The sequence below is a fragment of the Anopheles nili genome, chromosome 2, assembly GCF_943737925.1.
Source record: "Anopheles nili chromosome 2, idAnoNiliSN_F5_01, whole genome shotgun sequence".
Classification (NCBI taxonomy): Eukaryota; Metazoa; Arthropoda; class Insecta; order Diptera; family Culicidae; genus Anopheles; species Anopheles nili.
The window spans coordinates 15851220-15869545 of NC_071291.1; the positions used below are offsets into that span (position 1 = coordinate 15851220).

Sequence of the window (18326 nt, forward strand, 5' to 3'; positions counted from 1 at the left end):
TGAGGATTCCGCCGCCTACTAACGCCAAAGGACAACCCAACCGCGGAGCTTCCAGGCGTCACAGAAACAATTCAACAACCTCAAAACACACGCCATCTACGACCAGCCGGTAGCATTGCCCTATTGCATGGGCGATAAATCCCTGCCCTTGCTCTCATGTCTGCATTCGCATGCACCGAGACTGTTAATCCTGACAGACTGAGGAACCCCAGGCGAGAGAGCGAGAGCGTACGATAAGAAAAAAAAAGAGATCCAATCCGCGGCTCTTCACATGAAAGGAAAATCTTCAGTTCGCAAAGCGCGCGGCGGAAAAATAAACACCTCCACACCGGGGCGAAGGAAAACCCCTCGTTCCTTTCCCGGAGCTAGGAAGGTGGAAAATGCACCGAGGGAGGGAAGGAGGGCGGCTGCTAACAAACGGTCGAGATGCCAAAGACTTTTCTTCTCGCGCTCAGTGTGGCGTTAAGGCTTTGCGCCGGTGTAAGGGGCGATTTCTTTTTCGCCTATTTTTCCACGCAAATTGGGTGCTCGCGTGTGCGCGCGACAGAGCACGAAAACCAGCGTAATCGCGAGAGATAGCGAGAGAGCGAGAAGGAGAGACGGCCACTGGCCCCGTGCGGATTTTGAACGGATCCTCCAGGGTGGGATGTACCGACCGGGTTTTTGGAGAGTTTATATAAAACGCACTCGGCCACGGTTGGCGCACAGTCAGTTCACTATCCGTAGTAACCGTGGCGCGCTACGATGAGGACCCATGCACGTGCGCTGCTGTTGATAAGCCTTGCCGTAAGTTTTCAGAGTGTGCTTGTGTGTGTGTCTGTGCGAATGAAAGACAGGATTGCTGGACATGGTTTAAGGACACGGTGGGATTTTATGATCTTATGAGATGAGTATCTTATGGTGCAAAGGAAAAGTTAACTCAAAAGTGACTTAAACGAGAGCAGCAGACATTAGTGAGAAGAAGAATCAGAGACGATTTTGTAAAAGTTGAAAAGTTCTTACTACTTCGAAAAGTTATCGTGCAGTTTTGTGATATGTTTATACACCACTAAGTTATTATATGTCCTTTTCTTTCCTTTTTCAATCACTGGTGTTGCTGGTGTACGAAATCCTCAAATGTGGTGATGGTCGTGTGGAACATAACCCCGAAATGTTCTACTAAAGGTGCTATTTTGTGCGGCCAGCGGTGAAGGTGGAAAGCACAAGAAGAAAAACCGACGACACGAGGAGGACCGATCAGAACAGGTTTACTATGTCGACCAAATAGCATCTGCTTCTGCAATTTCACCCTGGACATCGAATCGCATCATCGCCAAAACCACTGGTAAGCTGGGGGAAGAGGACACACCACGCGACCTTTCGCTGACGTTGAGTTCCAATTCCATTCATCCATTCCCGTCCCAACCGCAGAAAATGGTAAGGAGTCCCAGTACGTGATCAACGTCGCGCCAGAGGACGAAGTCATCATCCACGATGAGGCCGCCACCGATCGAGTGTCCGATCGCGGACCGACGGATGAGCAGAGCCCGCAGGATTTCGTTCACGAGGCGTTGCGGATGCGCCAGCAGTACATGCAGAGTGGTCCCAAGGGCACGACGGCGATGCCAGGGACTTCATTCGTCGAGTACACCACAGTCAAGTACGATCGGTTTGGCCCGAGTCAATCACCAGCCAGTCGAGATTTGGCAGAGCCGCACGTCATCTACCACACCAAACCTGTTCCCACAAAGCCATCATCGACACCTGCACCACCGGTTCCAACTGCACCTCCTGCACCGACCTATCGGCCGAAACACATCAAGCCAAAAACCACCAAACCGATGTTAGTCCACACTGTAACGCCGTACGTAGCGATCGATCTGGAGCAACCGGATCCGAGACCTACGGTTGGGTATCGGCCTAAGGAGATGAAGCAGGTCCCTTTGAAGAATGAGCCCGTATCGAAAACGGCGCATCTGCCTGCTGTCAATAAGGTCGTGCCAGTCAAACAGCAGGATACGGCGTCCTCGAACGTGTTCGTGCAGGCCGTGCGACCGGATGAACCTCAGACCTACGGAAGCAGCTATAACACGCATCACGACTCGGGAAGCAGTTACCAGGAGTTCCACAAGTTCTCACCAACGGGTGATTCTGAGGGCAGTAGTTCCATTTTGACCGTACACAAGGTACGACCGTCGAGTGTACCACACCATCCGTCACAGCATAGTTCTAAGCGGCCACGTGATGGCGAACAGCGCGAAACATACGTCCATAGTACGTCTTCAAAACCGAGCCGAACTCCCAGTCCCGTTGAGCTTGGTCGGTATCGGCCCACAAAGGGGTTCGAGGTGGAGGAAGACTACACACCCAAGTACCATCAGCAACATCAGCAAGAGAAGAAACACTTTGCGCCGGAGCTGCCAAATCCGCATGTCAAGTACGAGAAAGAGGTTGAGGAGAACTTCCTGAAGCAGCACCAGCAACAACAACAACAGCACCAGAAGCAGGTGCATCACCACCAACAACTAGAGCAGGAACATCAACACTATCATCACCATGGTTACGAGACGTCACGACCGGCGAAGAAGGAGAAACCACAGACTACCGAAGGGCCGCAGTATTATCCCGTGAAGACCTTCCATCCTATTGAGACGATCACGCAGGTCCAGATGGAACCGGAACCAATTCCGGCAGAAGAAGCATACCGTTACAAGCCCGTAAAGTCTCATCATGTCGATACGTTCAAGCCATCTGTGGTAAGCTTTGACCGGGAGCCGATTCCAGCGGTACAACACAAGGAAACGTACGTGTACCATCCACCTAAGTCTCACCATGTGGACCCACCGAAGAAGCACGTGGAAAGTAGTGGTGTTAGTAGTGTGTCGTACCACGGAATCAGCCATCAGGAGGAGCCTTCAAATAAACACGTGGTAGAGGTGTCACCGGATTTCTTAAAGCTCGCCACCGCACGACCAGCGAAGCACAAGTTTGCAGATCTTCCAAAACCTTCACCAGCACCGTCTTACTCGAAGGTGACGAGCTATCCGACGTTACAATCCTCAACACCACAGCGTGACAAGGTTACGTACGATCCGTACAAGTACCGGCCGAGTCCTACTCCTGAGGTATCCAGTGCCGGACAAGGATTCCAGAAAATCTCCTCCTCGCCGGCAAGCTACCCCAAGTACATCCCGGCGAAAATCCCCAGCGAGGTGCCATCGGAGGTAGGAGTATCGTACAGCTACAAACCGAGCCACGTAGCTGCCTCGGAATCCTTCCCTAGCTACATCCCGTCGTCCACTCCGGAGTCCTTTGGGGCGAGTGTGTCTCAGGACTTTCCCAAAATGTTCTCCGCCTCTCCAACACCGTACACGAAGTACAGCGGCGTAAGTCCGTCGTCGACTCCCGACACGCTGTACGAGTTCCCGCACATGAAGGAAACGCCGAAGTCGTTCTCCAAGTTCCAGGAGCCAAAGGCGTATGAAACGATCCATCCGTCGGAGCAGCCGTTCAAGACACTAAGTACTACGATCTTCATGAAGCCATCGACGTCGGAGACCAGCTACGCATCGCTTCCTGCGACTTCGGGTAAACCCATCCAGAATCTTACAACGTCGATCGCCGGGTTTAAGGCCTCGCCTAGTGACGCCACCAAGACGGAGTACTACACCGATCCCGAGGTCACGACGTACTACGTGCTGTCAAACGGCACCGAAATCAAGCTGGGTGACGATCCGTCTAAGATACCACAAGAGTTCCGCATCACCTCGGACGACTCGGCTTTCCTGAGCAGCAACTACTCCACCAAGCTGGCGGAGGATTTCGCGATGAAGTACAACTGGGACAGCCTGCACACGGTGGCGGACGGTGAGTTCTACATGGGATCGGCTACTGACGCCACGCTGAAGGCTCTTGGTGGCGCTAAAAGCGGCAGTAGTACTGCGGGAAAATACCACGAACCGATTGAGTACATCGTGCGTGACAAGAAGAAGCAGAAACCGCTCATCTTCTCCAAGGTGAAGCCCATCAAGACGGTCACGATCTACAAGTCTACTCACCGCTCGTCGGACGATATGGAGGGTGGATTCGAGCCGATGATCGGTGTGCAGCCGCAGATGGATAAGAAGAGCGAGCTGCCTGGAGGAGATGACGAGTTCTACTACACCAACGAGGCGTTGCCTGATCCGGAGGATGACCCAACAAAGGCTACGAAGAAGAATGCCGTGTTCATGCCGGGTCATGGGATGGGAGGACGTATGCCAGGTCAGGGCATGATGCTGAAGCTGCCCCAAGGAGCTGTTCCGGTGCGTGAACCTCACGGACAACAACCACAGGACATGGACATGAGTGCGGAACCATCGAAAAAGCATCAGTACTTTGTGCTGTACCACATCGAGGACAAGGAGAAGAAACCGGTGAGACCACACGTCCAGCAGGCGCCTCCACCACCTCCGAGTCCGCCAAAACAAGAGATCCACTACCACTACAACGAGAAGGAGTCGGAAGAACCCGAAGTGACACACGAGCACTACAACTACCACCACGAAGAGACGATTGAGGACTCGGATGATGACATCCAGCATCATTACGTCAACCCGAATTACGGCAAGTTCAACTACCGGCCTAACCTAGCGCACCCGTCATTCCAGCGGCCATTGCGTGATAGTATGGCTGCGGGTAGCGAGGCCACTCTGAAGGTGGTAGATCCTGATGTAAAGCACGCGAGACCACTCGAGATCACCAAGCAGGAGTACATGCGTCACGTGCAGAACGCTGTGATGCGGTACATGCGTCAGCTGCAGGAAGAGGGCCGTCTACCGGTGATCGCATCGAGAGATTCCGATGACACGCACAAGGCGTTTGAGGAGATCGACCTGTCGGCATTGCTCAACGGAGGGCCTAAGCAGAAGTTCCAGCTGAACACGCCGGTACGTACGAACGTGCCAACGAGTCCGAGCCACTACAAACCGATGAAGTCGGTCCCGAGTTCGTCGACGTACAAGCCGACAGGTTCGCCGCAGACCGTGAAGCTGGGCAAGAACACGTACACGGCCGGTAAGCCGTTGAAGGTGGCCATCGAGAGCATGCAGGACACTCTGAGTAGCAACGTGGATCTCACGGTGAAAGGTAACAAGCAGCCAATCAAGCCTGACCTCTCTGCGATCGATGTGGGGCAGTCGTACTTACACGGACCGACTTTCGACCATACGGGTCCAGCCACGAAAGGTAGTCACGGGTATGACAGTTCCAGTGTGACACCAGCCAAGGCGAAGTTGCACTTTAATCAACAATCGCACCATGACATCAACACGATGTTGAACGCCAAAGAAGGCAGCTCGCATGGGCTGCGGACGGCTTTGAAAGGATCGTATCTAGACCACGCGTCCAACAACTTCGGTTCGATCAAGGGTGGATCGGCAAACGTTGGAGCATCGATTAGCTTCGGTAATGGTGGGTTGCCGAAAGGAATGGCTCACAACAGCGAGGACGATAACAAGATCGCTCCCGAGGCGCTGGACGCACCGATCCAGATCATCAATGGCATTCCCATCACGAATCCGTACAACATTGACATCAACACGTTGAGGTAAGGACTCGAGCTGACGTTGGACTAGAAATAGGGGTTTGTAGGTAAATTTTTTTCCTCAAAACGCTACTTTTCACAGGTATATGCTGGGAGGTCTAGCACAGGCTCAAGCTGAACAGCAGCAGCAGCAACCACATCCACCAAAAGAACCGGCCTTGAAGCTGAAGGGTTCGAACTGGATGTCGCTTCCAACGATGGCCAGTTCGACGCAGGTGTTCTCCTCGCATATACCCACCTTCCAGCATCCTCCCTCGGAGGTGAACAACTACAAGTACAACTCTAACTTCGATGCGAGCAACTTCAAGATCAAGTTCCCTAAGAACCTCAAGCTCAAGACCTCGCCAACGAGTGCCGGAGATGCCGTAGCCAGTGGATCGATGAGCTACGCCTCCTGGGGAGAACCGCCAAGGACGCCTAACCAAGGTAACGCTAACCACTACAACCATGGCAACGGGAACAACAACCTCAACCATGGAAATGGCAACCAAAATGTCCAAGTAGCTGGCAACCGTCCGTCACTGACAGTTCAGAACCATCACCATCATCAGCAACAAATGCAACAGCAGGTTCAACAGCAGGTGCAGCAGCAGATGCAACAACAGGTGCAGCAACAGATCCAGCAGCAACTACAGCAACAACAGCAGCATCAGTTCTTGCGACCGACGCGAGAATTCAACCCGGAGCTGTTCCTCAATCCTAACGGGCAGCTGTTCCAGGGGTTGCTGAAGCAGAGCCCGATTATGAGCAAGAAGGCGGCGACAAGCGATTGGAAACCGACAACGGTGAAACCAACCACGGGACCGTCGAAGGCGATGAAGATCGACACAAGCCTGCGGCCACCGCCACCGGTTGTGAAGGGTTAATGAGCTTCTAGCAGATCTTCCAGCAACACGGGAACAAATCCAGAAAAACAAACACACATAGGTGAGGCGGTAAGTTAGAGTTCACCGCTCAACGAGCAACAGCCAAAGTCTGGTCGGTGGAGCGTTTTAGTCGTGAAATACGATGAAATGAAAGTATTTAAAGACAGGATTCCTTCAAGACTTTTAGAAAACGGGCGCTCTGCAGCAGCTGTCGCTTTCACTGTGCGCAGTTTTATAAAACCCCATCAAACGTCATTGTTTTTAGGTAGTGATATTATTTATTGCAAAATCTAATTTATATTCCTTTCCTTCCGGTTTTGCGTCAGCGCAAACTAGTGAAGGGTTTTGGGCGTTTTCGATCATTCCGAATGTCCTCACAAGCAACGCAGAAATACACTTTAGCGACCATCGGAACTGCCCTCCCCCAAAACATACTGTAATCGATAATAATTTTTAGTCAGTAGATAAATAAACAATACACTCCATACGATAAAGGTGAACAAATTGTGTGTCGTATTTTCGGTTTCGTTCCGTTGGGAGAAATTTGCAATACCTTCATCGAGCGACTTTTGACAGGTGGATCGTTTTCCTCGTGTTTTCCATCGATAGCAAAGGCGGTGATCATGAAAGCATGTAATGTTATGCTGTTAATCCGCTCTTTTCCAACTCAACTCGCTCGAAAGTCGGTGCGAGAGGAACATGAATATGAATATCTCCGCCGACGGTTCGCTCCGGTCTACAGACCACCGGGCTAAAGATCGCTGTGAACTTGACCGTTCGTCACCAGAAAACAGATGCTACAAGTTTGCTCGCTTGTTTGAAAGCGAGAGCACCCAAGGAAGCGGTCAGTAACGATGCTCACAGGGCCGCGGCGTGCACAATTAACGCCTCGAGTGTGCTTCATGGCATGGAAAATTCACGGTTAGCATGCGGAAAAAGTGATCACCCTTGCTCGACGGATGGCTTAGAGATTGCGTTTTGGGGTGGAGATACGAATGGAAATCCCTTCGCAATGCTGGTTTTATGCGAGGAAGCGAGCATTCAAAGTGAGCCACTGTACACTGGACGTCTTTAGCCCGTATTTGGTTAGCCCCGTGTAGGAATCATAGAAAATCGTGTGCAGTCTGTTGAGGCGTTCGTCCGCACGTGTTACTGGAGAGTCTGTTGCTTTTTTTGCTTATTAATTCGCAACAACACATTGTCTGCAGTGTGATCGTTTACTACGCTTTCTTCCTCTGGTGGAATCATTGTGGTTGGTTGGCACGAAGTGGCGAATTGATCGCTGGTTTATCTTCAATCGAACGGCAGTACCAAAGTGCATCAGTTTTTTTTAGCGTACATTGTAGTGGTTGTTGTTTTTCTCTATACACCCCCATACATTTATGGTGAGTGTTGTTTTTCTTCTGTTTCGCTTTCATGTATATTACAAGTTAATCATCTGCATCGTTGCATCGTTGTGCTAGTTCCGCTTCGACATAACTGACCATTTGCACTAATTAAATAGCCATAATTGGTTTCTCTGGGAACTTCACGTTCTCTCATGGGTAAAACATTTATGGTTCTGCTTGCTTGATATTCATGAAAGAAAATCTAGATAATAGCAAACATAAGCAACAGCAATGAACAAGTTGTACAATAATGCATCATGCATTTGTGCATTTCTGATGGAAAGTAGAGCTTCATTTAAATCTATGAAGTATGCAACCGGTGCAACACAACGTGCGTTTTAGTACATCACGCGAAAGCTCTATCTGCGATGAGGAACTTTTAGACCAAGCTAAATTTTCCTTGCTCTCTCTCTCTCTTTCTCTCTCTCACTTTGACCACATTTCCCGCAACACGCAAAGCGTCAGCCATAAACAAACGCTTCATCTTTCCCGCGCTCGTGAGCTGGTTTGCGAGCAAACTGCGAGGAGAAATGCATAAAGAGTGCACCAGAAAACACGAAATGAAAGTAACCCCACGCTGCATCAACCCCACCGAGGAGGGCAATCGCGCTAAGATACGCTAAAAACGCGTTTCCTGCGCGGCTACGTTATGTAATACGGCGAAAGAGGAAAAAAAATGCAAACCTTCCCCATCGCACCGGGACACCAGAGCTTAATTTTCAATCAACAAGTTTACAGACCACATTATGAAAGGTGGACAGGCGAGAACAGAGGGGTGCACGAACGCCCGAGTTGGTCGGGTTTTCCGTTTTAAGATTGGAAACGACCGGTGCCCGTTGGGTTGCAGCCCATAAGCGCACGCGCTCCATCCAGCGGTCCATCCAAAATTGGCAGATTTAGGCGGACCGGATGCGTCGGATAAAAGCCTCGAAACACGCGACACCGATTTCAGCCACCCAGCATCCTGCTCCCGATGGGGCTGGCCGATTGGCCCCAATTGATAGGTTACAACGGTGAATGCTTTCCATTTCGCGATTTGGATTCATGTTTCAGTTTCCCGCTCGTGTCGCGTTGTGTGTTGGACCGTTTGCCCTCGGGGAGGCGAGTGCGAACTTCTGTTTACGAGGGGGATGAAATTTTAATGCCCCCAGGATGCAGTGAACCTTTTTCAAAACAAAACAAAGCAAAAAACCTGACCCGCAACGCTTTATGTAAGCTAAGCGACGGTTGTGACGGCTATATTTTCAGCTAGCTCCGTTTTTTGCATCGATTATTGAGTTGCGAACGTTTGTGTTTGCTGTTAGAAAAAAAGGAAAACGACGAAATGGTAATTTTCCCATTCAAATTCCATTCCACGTGTGCATGCATCGCTCGAGGCGTATACGCACGCGCGATCCATGTGCAAGCAGCGAGCTGTTCCGCCGCATGGTGCTTCAGAAATTGGTTCCAGCGCGCGGGCGTGATGCTTTCCTTCCTCATAGTCCGCCGCGACTGAAGCCACTTCAACGCGACCAACATAATTGATGTCAATTCCTTTCGCTGCGCGCACTTCATTGAGATGCCTTCGCGGGTTCCACGCGCTGTCAGTGTGGATCTTTTCCCTGTCAATCTCGAATCTCCGCTGCACCTTGCTGACCTCCTGCGGAACGAACCACTCGATGCAAACCGGCGGTGCCAACGCAAGTGCAATCCTGATGCATGCGTCCACTTCCTGGAAAAGGCTCCGTTCGGACCTTTTTAGTAAGCGATAGACGCGCGCGAAATTGTGCTGCAGTTAGCTCCAGACGTCAGTTGATCGCGCATGCACTCAATACGCAACAAACTTGCGCGCTCGATCGAGAGATGTCAAATGCACGAATGGTGGCGTTTGGTGGACGAAACGATCGCTTCGGTGAAGCCTACACAACACCGGTAAACCTTCGCCCGAGTAACACACGCTTGGGCGCTTATTGAACTTGACATTTCGTTGCGTAACGCCACCCGCCATGATTCCACGTGGTAACACGTGGCCGGCGTCGTTGAACGGGTGGATAGATTTTTGAACGCGCGTGAGTTTTTTTCTTTCCACACCCAGGACCGTCCAGCCAACGGTTACGTTTCACTTCACAAGTCGGACCAATTCCGCGCCATCTTTGCACCCTTTCCGCGTGTGGTGGTGGCGCTGGCGATCGTTTAGCTTCCGACTTCCGGCTGAAGGATCGATAAATGCCGTTTTCCGCAAGGCGGGCGACGAATGCAATGTTTTGCGAAGCACGGCGGCATCGTGGCCCGGTTGCCATGGTTACCGCATTTGACGTTTGCGCGGGTCGGCATTTCGCTAATGAATCGCACCGGCATGTGCATGCGAAATGACAGCATGTGTTTTTTTTTCTTTTCAGCGGGGGTTAACTTTTAATTGGATGCGATACATTACACAACATCGCGATAAGCGCCGGCGTGTTAGCCCATGGGCGATGGTTTATCGGGAACGAAGTTTGGTTATGTTCTTGAGCTAATAAGGAACCCAACGTGGTGTTTATGGGGGGTGAATAAAATGTTTCAAAATATGCAGCACACATTCGTTAGCCCTCAGCACGCTCTAAGGCCATCGAAGCATGCGTGTTTGAGCTTCAACGTTTTGATGGCACATTTTTGAATCGTAAATTATGGAAACCCAAACAGAATCCCACTCGTGCGTTGGTGACTCATGAATTGAGCGTTTGTTCTTTCCTTCGAGCACGTGGCATGGCTCACGCGAGACAGGTATTAACCGTCCGTTGCGTGTGGAGAGCCATCGCTCCGGTTGGAAGGAGAAATGCAAAGCCCGAAACAATAAAATTGCGGTGCATAATTGATGGAATGAATTTCAATTTGACTGCAAAACACTGGAAAACAACAGCACGGGTTTGTGGCTGGGAGTCCCTTCGATAATTAAAAAAAAATGCTAGGAAAGGGCGCATTTTTCGCATACCTTTCGCTATGAACTTGAGGGCATTTTCATTTTTCACTTTTGGCCGGTTTCGATGGATTGCCTCAACTGCACGTGGGGATTGGGGAGGATTTAATCGTAGACGTTATAATTCACGATGGTTAGCTGAGAGTTATTGACTTCTAGTTCCCTTCTAGTTGGTAGATACACCAACACCGCATTCAAGCTCGTTTTGAAACGCCAGCTAACGATGGTCTAACCGGCGTTGGTCAACGGCACTTTCCGTCGGCAGCGTTTGCTCCGGTGATTATCCGATTTATCGCGTTTTGCTCGGAACTGCGCCGGGGCCTGAAATCGTCTCAAATGCTCACGAGCCCTCATAATAAAGCCTCGTGGGCGGTTCAACATTTATGCAACGAAGCCGGCGACCATAAAATTATAAAACCAAAGCTCTGGCTGTGAGCGCTCTGGAAAACGGCTCAACCTCTAGCGAAGTTGCAAATTGTGTGCTCCACACGAGCCTCGAGCGTTGGTTCGTGTTGGATTAGGAGATGTTTGTTACGGAAAGCAACCCTAAGCTCATAATATTAATGGATTTGACATCCCCCTGCACGACGAGCAGGTGTAAGTGCGCCGTTTTCCTTCGCGCGATCAATGCATCCGTAATGGATATTGTGCAGCATAGCATAGCCCATGTTGGCCAATAAAAAGTGGATGGATCATGCACCATCCTAGAGCAGGTGGCGCTGCATAACCGGGGCACTTTGCGCGGGCTATCAATTTCATCTCGAACGGTCGAACGGTCCTTTATTCTGTCAATACAGCAGGTCCATTGACACGTCCGATGTTGGCCCGATTAGAGCCTGGGTTGCCGCTAAGCGTCGTGTTTGATCGCTGGTTCATTTGTGCTTGCACTTCGGCATGCCCTGCGATCAAACAAATGAAAAAAGGTCCCTTCAACAGACCTCCAAAGCCACGGAGTTCTTCGGTTACGCAAATGAAGGTGTACGGTGGTGGCGTATGGGTTTTAGGAGCACTCGTTCCCTCTTTCACCTTTTGCCACGGCAAAATAAAATCCCCAGTGTTCTGCTGATGCTGTTGGCGGCTCTATTTATGGGTTTATTACCGAGCCGCTTCGGAATCTCCCATCGCCATTAGCAGCCCATGTGCAGCCCTAATTCGAGCCGACACATCACCCGATCGGGACCCATTACGTGATGCTTTTGTCTGGTGCGAGCATCGGTTCCCTTTCCCACCCTCCTCCACGTGGGACTCCCTTCCGCTCACAACCCCCGGACCCCAGCGCTCCCCATTAGAAGCTGGGAATGGGCCCTCGGGGGAAAATTGCGAATTGGGAAAAGTCGGCGTACCGAAGCCCCCGTTTCACACGTGTCATGATCGTCGCTGAAGAGAAAGAAAGAAGGAGCCGCGAAAAAAAAACGCGCACGAGCGCTTATTTCCATCGCTCGCAAATTGGCACATCGATTATGATATACCGCGGCCGGGATGGGGACGAAGAACACGTGGCGGCAATATTGTTAGCGGAATGTTGCATGGGCGCGCGCGGGTCGCTGGCACAACCGTATCAATTATATTGGTCCGTTGAGCCGTACCTGAGCGTGTTATGCACCATTTCGAATCATAATTGCGCTGCCTCTCGGATGCAGACTGGCCGAAATAATGCAGCAGCAGACATGTGTGTGTGTTTGTGCGCATCATGATCGGCGTAATTAAATAAAACATATCTCCTGAGCGATATCCCGGGGCGTTTCCGGTAAATTATCAACTTATCTTACTCGTCATGAAACCGCACACGAACCGCATTAAACGATCAATTTTGCGGACCCTCACACATTGAAGCGCTTGGCTGGCCAGGCTTGGCGGAAGGAAGAAGCCGATGGAAGATGGACCCGGTCAGGTTGCAGAAGCAGGAACTAGTCTGGGCCAGTTCCCATTCAGCAGCAATTCCTGACCGGTTTTGGGTTCAATTTGCTTACCACGCGCATGACACAGTCCGCCATGCGACGACGTTGGAACACTTTATATCGCGCCAGGACATTTCCTGTTGCGAGATGAAGCCGGAATGACGCCACTTTGCATTTACTGCACCATGCGCGCGCGCGTGTGTTTATTGCCAGCTGTACCCTGGCCCTGAACGGACCGTTACGTTGACGATTGCGCCAGCGCAGATGTTATGTTGCTACTCCCACTGGGCTGAGCTTTCCACACGCCCTTCCAAAGGAAGTGCGTGCTCATCGAGGTAACGGCCGAAATCACCACGCACCAATGCACGATGTTGTGGACGAGCCCAAGCCCGATGGGAAGATCACCCTTCGAGATCACTGAAGCTGTACTTGCCCGGCCCTTAGGTCGTGGAAAAACCTGTTGCAGCGAAGAAAGTGGCGCACAAATGCCACCAGCAGGTTATCAATCGATGCGACGGCCCGGTCTGATGACCTCTCCTCTTGTGGCTGCGACGGAAAGAGTGGATGGAACGGTGAGATGGTCCATTGACCGTGGCGTAAGGGTTTATCACCAGTCAACGGACCGCAGGGTGGCCCACGAAAAAGGCACCCCCCCAATCAGGTGAAATGGCTTTCGCCAGGCGGGAAAAGCCTTACCCCATGATCATGTGAAATCAATTTTCTGATCAAATCACCCATCCAACGGCTCGCTACCGTCACCAGTGGCGGGTTGTAATCGATAAACCGGCAAGCGGCACGATGAACGTCACGAAAGGTGGCTTTGCGTAAGCACGGGTCTTTGGGTCTTTCTGACCCGAAAATATGCCATCAAAATGCGATGGAAAAAGGTGGACAAAACCCGTCAAAACACAACGCATGCCGATGGCGTCGTTGTGTCACATTTGTAAGGGCTACCGAAAAGTGGTCCAATAATGAACACAAAAAAGGGAAAAGTGATACATCTAAAATGTGATCTCATTACGCGGGAACACGAGCACGGTTTGCCGGTTTGTACGACAATTAGACTCATTTGGTTTGTTTTGCGATGTAATGCGATCACAGGCAAGGGCGTTCATTTTTCCCTTCGTTTTTCCCACATTGGGTAACTCGGGTGCGCTTTCGGGTGCGAACATAATAAGCTCGTGAGGAACTAGGATATGTTAACTTCAAATTTACTCAAAATCTCTCCCGAAGTAGCGAAATGGATTGAAAAAATGAGCTTTTGTAATTCACTCTCAATGCTCAAAAACGATCTGCATTAACGGTTTTCCCGATTTTGTTCTGTAGCGTTCCCAAGCCCTTGTTTTTTTTCTGCCAGCGATCATTAGCCATTCGTCGGAGGGCACCCTCGTGTTCGTCATATGAGCCCAGTGTGGCCGCTGTGGTACGGGAGGGCCGCCGGTTTCCAGAGTGGCTCATTTCCATCGCGTTCACTTTCGCTTTCGCCCCGTTCGGAGCGGTTTTTCCATCACCACTCGGGAGGCGCGATCGTTAGGAGGGGCAACCTACTATAAATCCCCTTAACGGTAGCCACCAAAGACATCACAAGCCATCGCAACTCGTTCGTGAGCAGACGTTAGCGTTGCCAGCGCAGAGTGATCCTTCCCGCCGTCGTACTCGTCCTGTGTTTGCAAGCCTATTTGGCGTAGGTTATCCGTTGGTCCGAAAGAGTGTTCTGTTTTTGGTTGTGCTGATCGATACATCGTAGTTTGAAAAATGTTCAAGGCAATTGTGAGTAGTGAGCACGCGAGAGTTCTGAGGCGATTGTGCTGAAGCACTGAGTACGGCAATGTGAGTGAGTCGAGCATTAATGACGGTGTATCCTGGGTATTCGCAGATCTTCGCGACGCTGTTCGTTGGCGTGTGCTACGCTGGGTTGATCCATCACCACCAGGATGATGATGATGTGTCGGAGACGGAGCATCATCACAACATCGAGCACAAACATGCGACTTCGCACCAGAGCTTCAAGTTCCATCACTTCCACGCCGTTCCGGTGTACGTGAAGAAGGAGGATCAGCAGTTCCTGAAGCATCCGGTCGAAATTTCGGGTCTTAAGCATAACCTCAAGGTGAGAGAGGGAGGACAAAACGGCGTAGCTGATCATGTGTCGTATTTCGTTGGCTTTGGAATATGACTTTGTATGTTACTAGCAGTAATCTAATGGCCTTTCAACCCTGTTTTTACAGATTGTTCATCCAGAAACCGAACAGCATCACGGTCACGGACTCACTCTGGAGAACCACAGCGAGTTTGAGAGCAAAATCCACGGAGGACACGGATACGATCTGGGCCATGCCGGTTCGGAGCATATTGGCCAGGAGCACTACGGTGGACACGAGTACGAGGCGCATCAGTTCGGTCATGAACTGGACGAGCACGAGGAATAGAAAGGTGCATTGTGACCGATTGAATAGGCCGCTTGGGGCCTGCCCGTGACTACTCCTAATGTTACGCGGTCGTTACGCATCGCATGTGTAAAATGTGATATAGTCATTTAATGTTTAATCATCCCCATCCGTTCCATAATGGCTCAAGATCATAAGTATTAATCCATATTTCGTCATTCATTCGGTATTCGTTGTTTGTACACGTTGTTGCAAAAAAATTTTCACAGAACAATATTCGTTTCGGAATTTTACGGTAAATCAGACGCTAAACACACGGTTCGTCCATTTGTTTCTGTTACTAGTACGAATCGATTTGTGTTTGGTGTTGATTATTGCCAATTTTTTATGATACAATCCAAATGTAGTTTTCAGTTTAACGCATTAAGGCGTAGTTTTCAATTTAATTTAATTTCCAAGCAATTCCTGGCGTAAAGCAGACAGATAACGACTGAAGAATGTGAAAGATTACACCATCAGTAATAAAATTATATAAAAATATCAAACGAGATGTTAAAGAAATCATGTGAAAGAAACAGTAGTAAGCGATACTTTTAGCTGGCATTTTAAAGCAGTTTAATTTTCAAACAATACGATTAGATGAGTGAATGGACTAATGGATTAATAAATTTATTTGAATGACGCTCATGTCATCGATTACACCCTTTAACGAGCTAAAGTCAGCTTCTACACATCAACTGCCAACTGTATGCTCAGATATCTTTATCCTGCTTTTTCTTTTGCGCTAGGCGCTCTTCCAGCTGATCCAATCGGTCGGTCATGGCTTTGAGGGAATCCTTGATACCAGTTTGGATTTCACTGTAGCGCTGCATCGCGATCACAAGACTTTCTTCAAGCAGTTCATTGGCCTGCTTTTGCTCTCCTGCTGTCGTAGTCATGTTTTTTAACTGGTCGCTAACGTCGGGCAAGTTTCGGAAGTACTCCGCACCTAGCGTCGGTTCCAGGGCTTTGATTTTTTGTAGAGTCTCGAACGTACCTGCCAGATCATTCGCTATCGTGTTGATGTACATTTCCTTGGCTTTTATGTCCTGCTTCTCCTCGAGATATGCTGGATCCAGATAAGCTTCTAGCTCGTCTTTTCGCTTGAACGTCTCCAGGATTGCACCGCGAGCTGCTCCGTCGGCTAGATGACCGGTGCTTGCTGACGGCAGAAACGACGAAGCCGACAGTATCGCATCTGTTAGGTTTTCCGACTGACTTTCATCCGTTGGCAGAGGCCCTAACAATTGGTTTAAGTTTTCAATGCGTTTTTCAATCACACCCAATGCATCCATGTTAGGGATGGTACAATAAATCTAGCGAGAAGAAAAATTGTATACCGTTAGCATGAGAAAACAAGAATGATGTCATCGTAAAACTGGCTTAAAATCCGCAATTGAACTTAGATAACAATACAGCATCATAATAAGAAACTTACATGAAAAACTATGAATAATACTGTAACGACTACACCACTTAAACTAAATTTTTACTGGGAATCAATAAAATTGCGTGGAGTTAAGATATTGTTATTCATGGACTGATAATGTAAACAAACTTTCTTGATCAGTGGTTGTCAAAGTGCTCGATAGGAACTGCTCGAAAACTGCAAGAAACGAAAAAAAAACCTAATAACAACAAATAGTACACTGCTGAACTTGTATTTGAAATGTAAATACTACACTTTGAAAGTAAATACTACATTCAAACGTTCTGGTTTCAAAAGTTTCTTTCGAAAACAGCTGAAGGTTGTAAAACTGAATAAATAATTCAAAAATTCGGTACATGCGAGAATATGCAGAACACCTGAGTCTTGTAAAATAAACATAAACTTGTGACTACATGTGTCAAAATGGAAATAAAAATGGCGATCGGAACTGACGAGCCCACCTCGATGTCTATTGGTGATATGATACAATTTATAGTTTATACGGGTCAAAAGCTTTGCTACACAAAATACCATTGCACAGATAATAGGATAGAACATAGTACAAAACTTATTTCATAATCACAGGGGGCTTGTAATAACTCTGAATAATGATTGGTTCTGCTGATGTAGAAAGCAAAAACATGCAAAATTTGTGTTGCTCTCATTTCCGTGTAGACGTTTGCTCCATTAAGCCGTAGCCGAATGGTGTATAGGATCGTTCGGTAAGTGGTAAACACGCGTAATCTGTCAAAAATATGTCATTACGATTTTAACTGTCACGGGCGTCGGATGTTGTTTGTTTTCGCTCGCGCTATTAGGAGTTTTCCAGTGACCGTTTTCCTCACCGACGGGAAAAACGGACTCCTCCGTGATTAGTGCAACGAGATGCATCCATTGTCGATACTAAATTGAATAGAACGAGTGTAAGGGAAGCAGAAACCACGCACTAACAGATTCCGCACCGTTCTGTAGCGTTCCGCAGGAATCGAGGCACGAACGGTTGTGTTGTGTTTTTGTGAAGTGTCGCATTTGTGTTGTGTGCGTGCAATTGTGAACTATGCGTGGAGCAGCTGAGTGCGCCCTGTAAATCCCAGCACTAAAGTCCCAACAACAGCATAAGTGAACGGACAACGGAAGCTGCTGGGCGACAGTCGAAGAAAAAATAAACGCAAAAGATGTTTGCGATTGTTGCCGTCTTGCCGTACTCGCTGGTGCCTCGGTACGACGTGCCATATGCCGTGCGCGTGTGTTCGTGAAACCGACCCGACGACACGGGAATCCGGCGCCGCAGTGTGCGTGTGTACGAAATTTTTGCGCGTGAATGCACCACACGCAGCTTTTCGGGTATTACGCGCTTTTGCTCGCGAAAAACGGCCCTAATCGTGCGACGATGCAAGCAAGCATGCAATCTGGTGCAAGCACAACGACAAACGTGTCAGCTCGGTTCGGTGAAGCAAAGTTCGCCACGCGTTAACCAATCCGCCCACGTACGCGAGGCTCGGACGGTCGCGTAGATAATCCCGCCTGCGGGTGACAGATATTGTTCGCGCCCGTGTGTGTCCTGTTCCATTGTTCCAATCGTGGGCTCCACCGCCTTTTGTGGGTCAACGTCATCTCGGATCGCCCAACCTCGGACCGCGCGCGCTCGTCGAAGAGCAACAGCAGCAACAGCATCAGCGCAGCAGCAGCAGCAGCAGCAGCAGCAGCTGAAAGGTGTGCGTCCGCGTGAGAGCAAGAGCGAGCGAGAGGCAGCGGTGCCGAGCGAAAACGTCAATCTCGCGCGCGCACCGGTAGTGCGAGAGAGAAGGCGCGCGAGTGTGC

At 49.7% G+C, this 18326-nt stretch overlaps 3 protein-coding genes across 3 annotated transcripts; 2 read left to right on the plus strand and 1 right to left on the minus strand.

Annotated features, from left to right (window-relative positions):
* The first annotated feature begins 675 nt into the window (after nucleotides 1-675).
* LOC128720197 (uncharacterized) lies at nucleotides 676-6429 on the plus strand. Its single transcript, XM_053813850.1, has 4 exons — nucleotides 676-786; nucleotides 1165-1324; nucleotides 1411-5566; nucleotides 5646-6429. The coding sequence occupies exons 1-4, from the start codon at nucleotides 745-747 to the stop codon at nucleotides 6427-6429; spliced, it is 5142 nt and encodes a 1713-aa protein (XP_053669825.1). The 5' UTR covers nucleotides 676-744.
* A 7849-nt stretch (nucleotides 6430-14278) lies between these two features.
* Nucleotides 14279-15559, plus strand: LOC128731045 (histidine-rich glycoprotein). The gene is made up of 3 exons (XM_053824139.1): nucleotides 14279-14420; nucleotides 14527-14760; nucleotides 14879-15559. The coding sequence occupies exons 1-3, from the start codon at nucleotides 14406-14408 to the stop codon at nucleotides 15077-15079; spliced, it is 450 nt and encodes a 149-aa protein (XP_053680114.1). The 5' UTR covers nucleotides 14279-14405; the 3' UTR covers nucleotides 15080-15559.
* Nucleotides 15451-16620, minus strand: LOC128731044 (uncharacterized). The gene is made up of 2 exons (XM_053824138.1): nucleotides 16515-16620; nucleotides 15451-16392 (listed from the first exon to the last, which is right to left on the minus strand). The coding sequence occupies exon 2, from the start codon at nucleotides 16369-16371 to the stop codon at nucleotides 15790-15792; it is 582 nt and encodes a 193-aa protein (XP_053680113.1). The 5' UTR covers nucleotides 16372-16392; nucleotides 16515-16620; the 3' UTR covers nucleotides 15451-15789.
* Between the last annotated feature and the right edge of the window lie 1706 nt (nucleotides 16621-18326).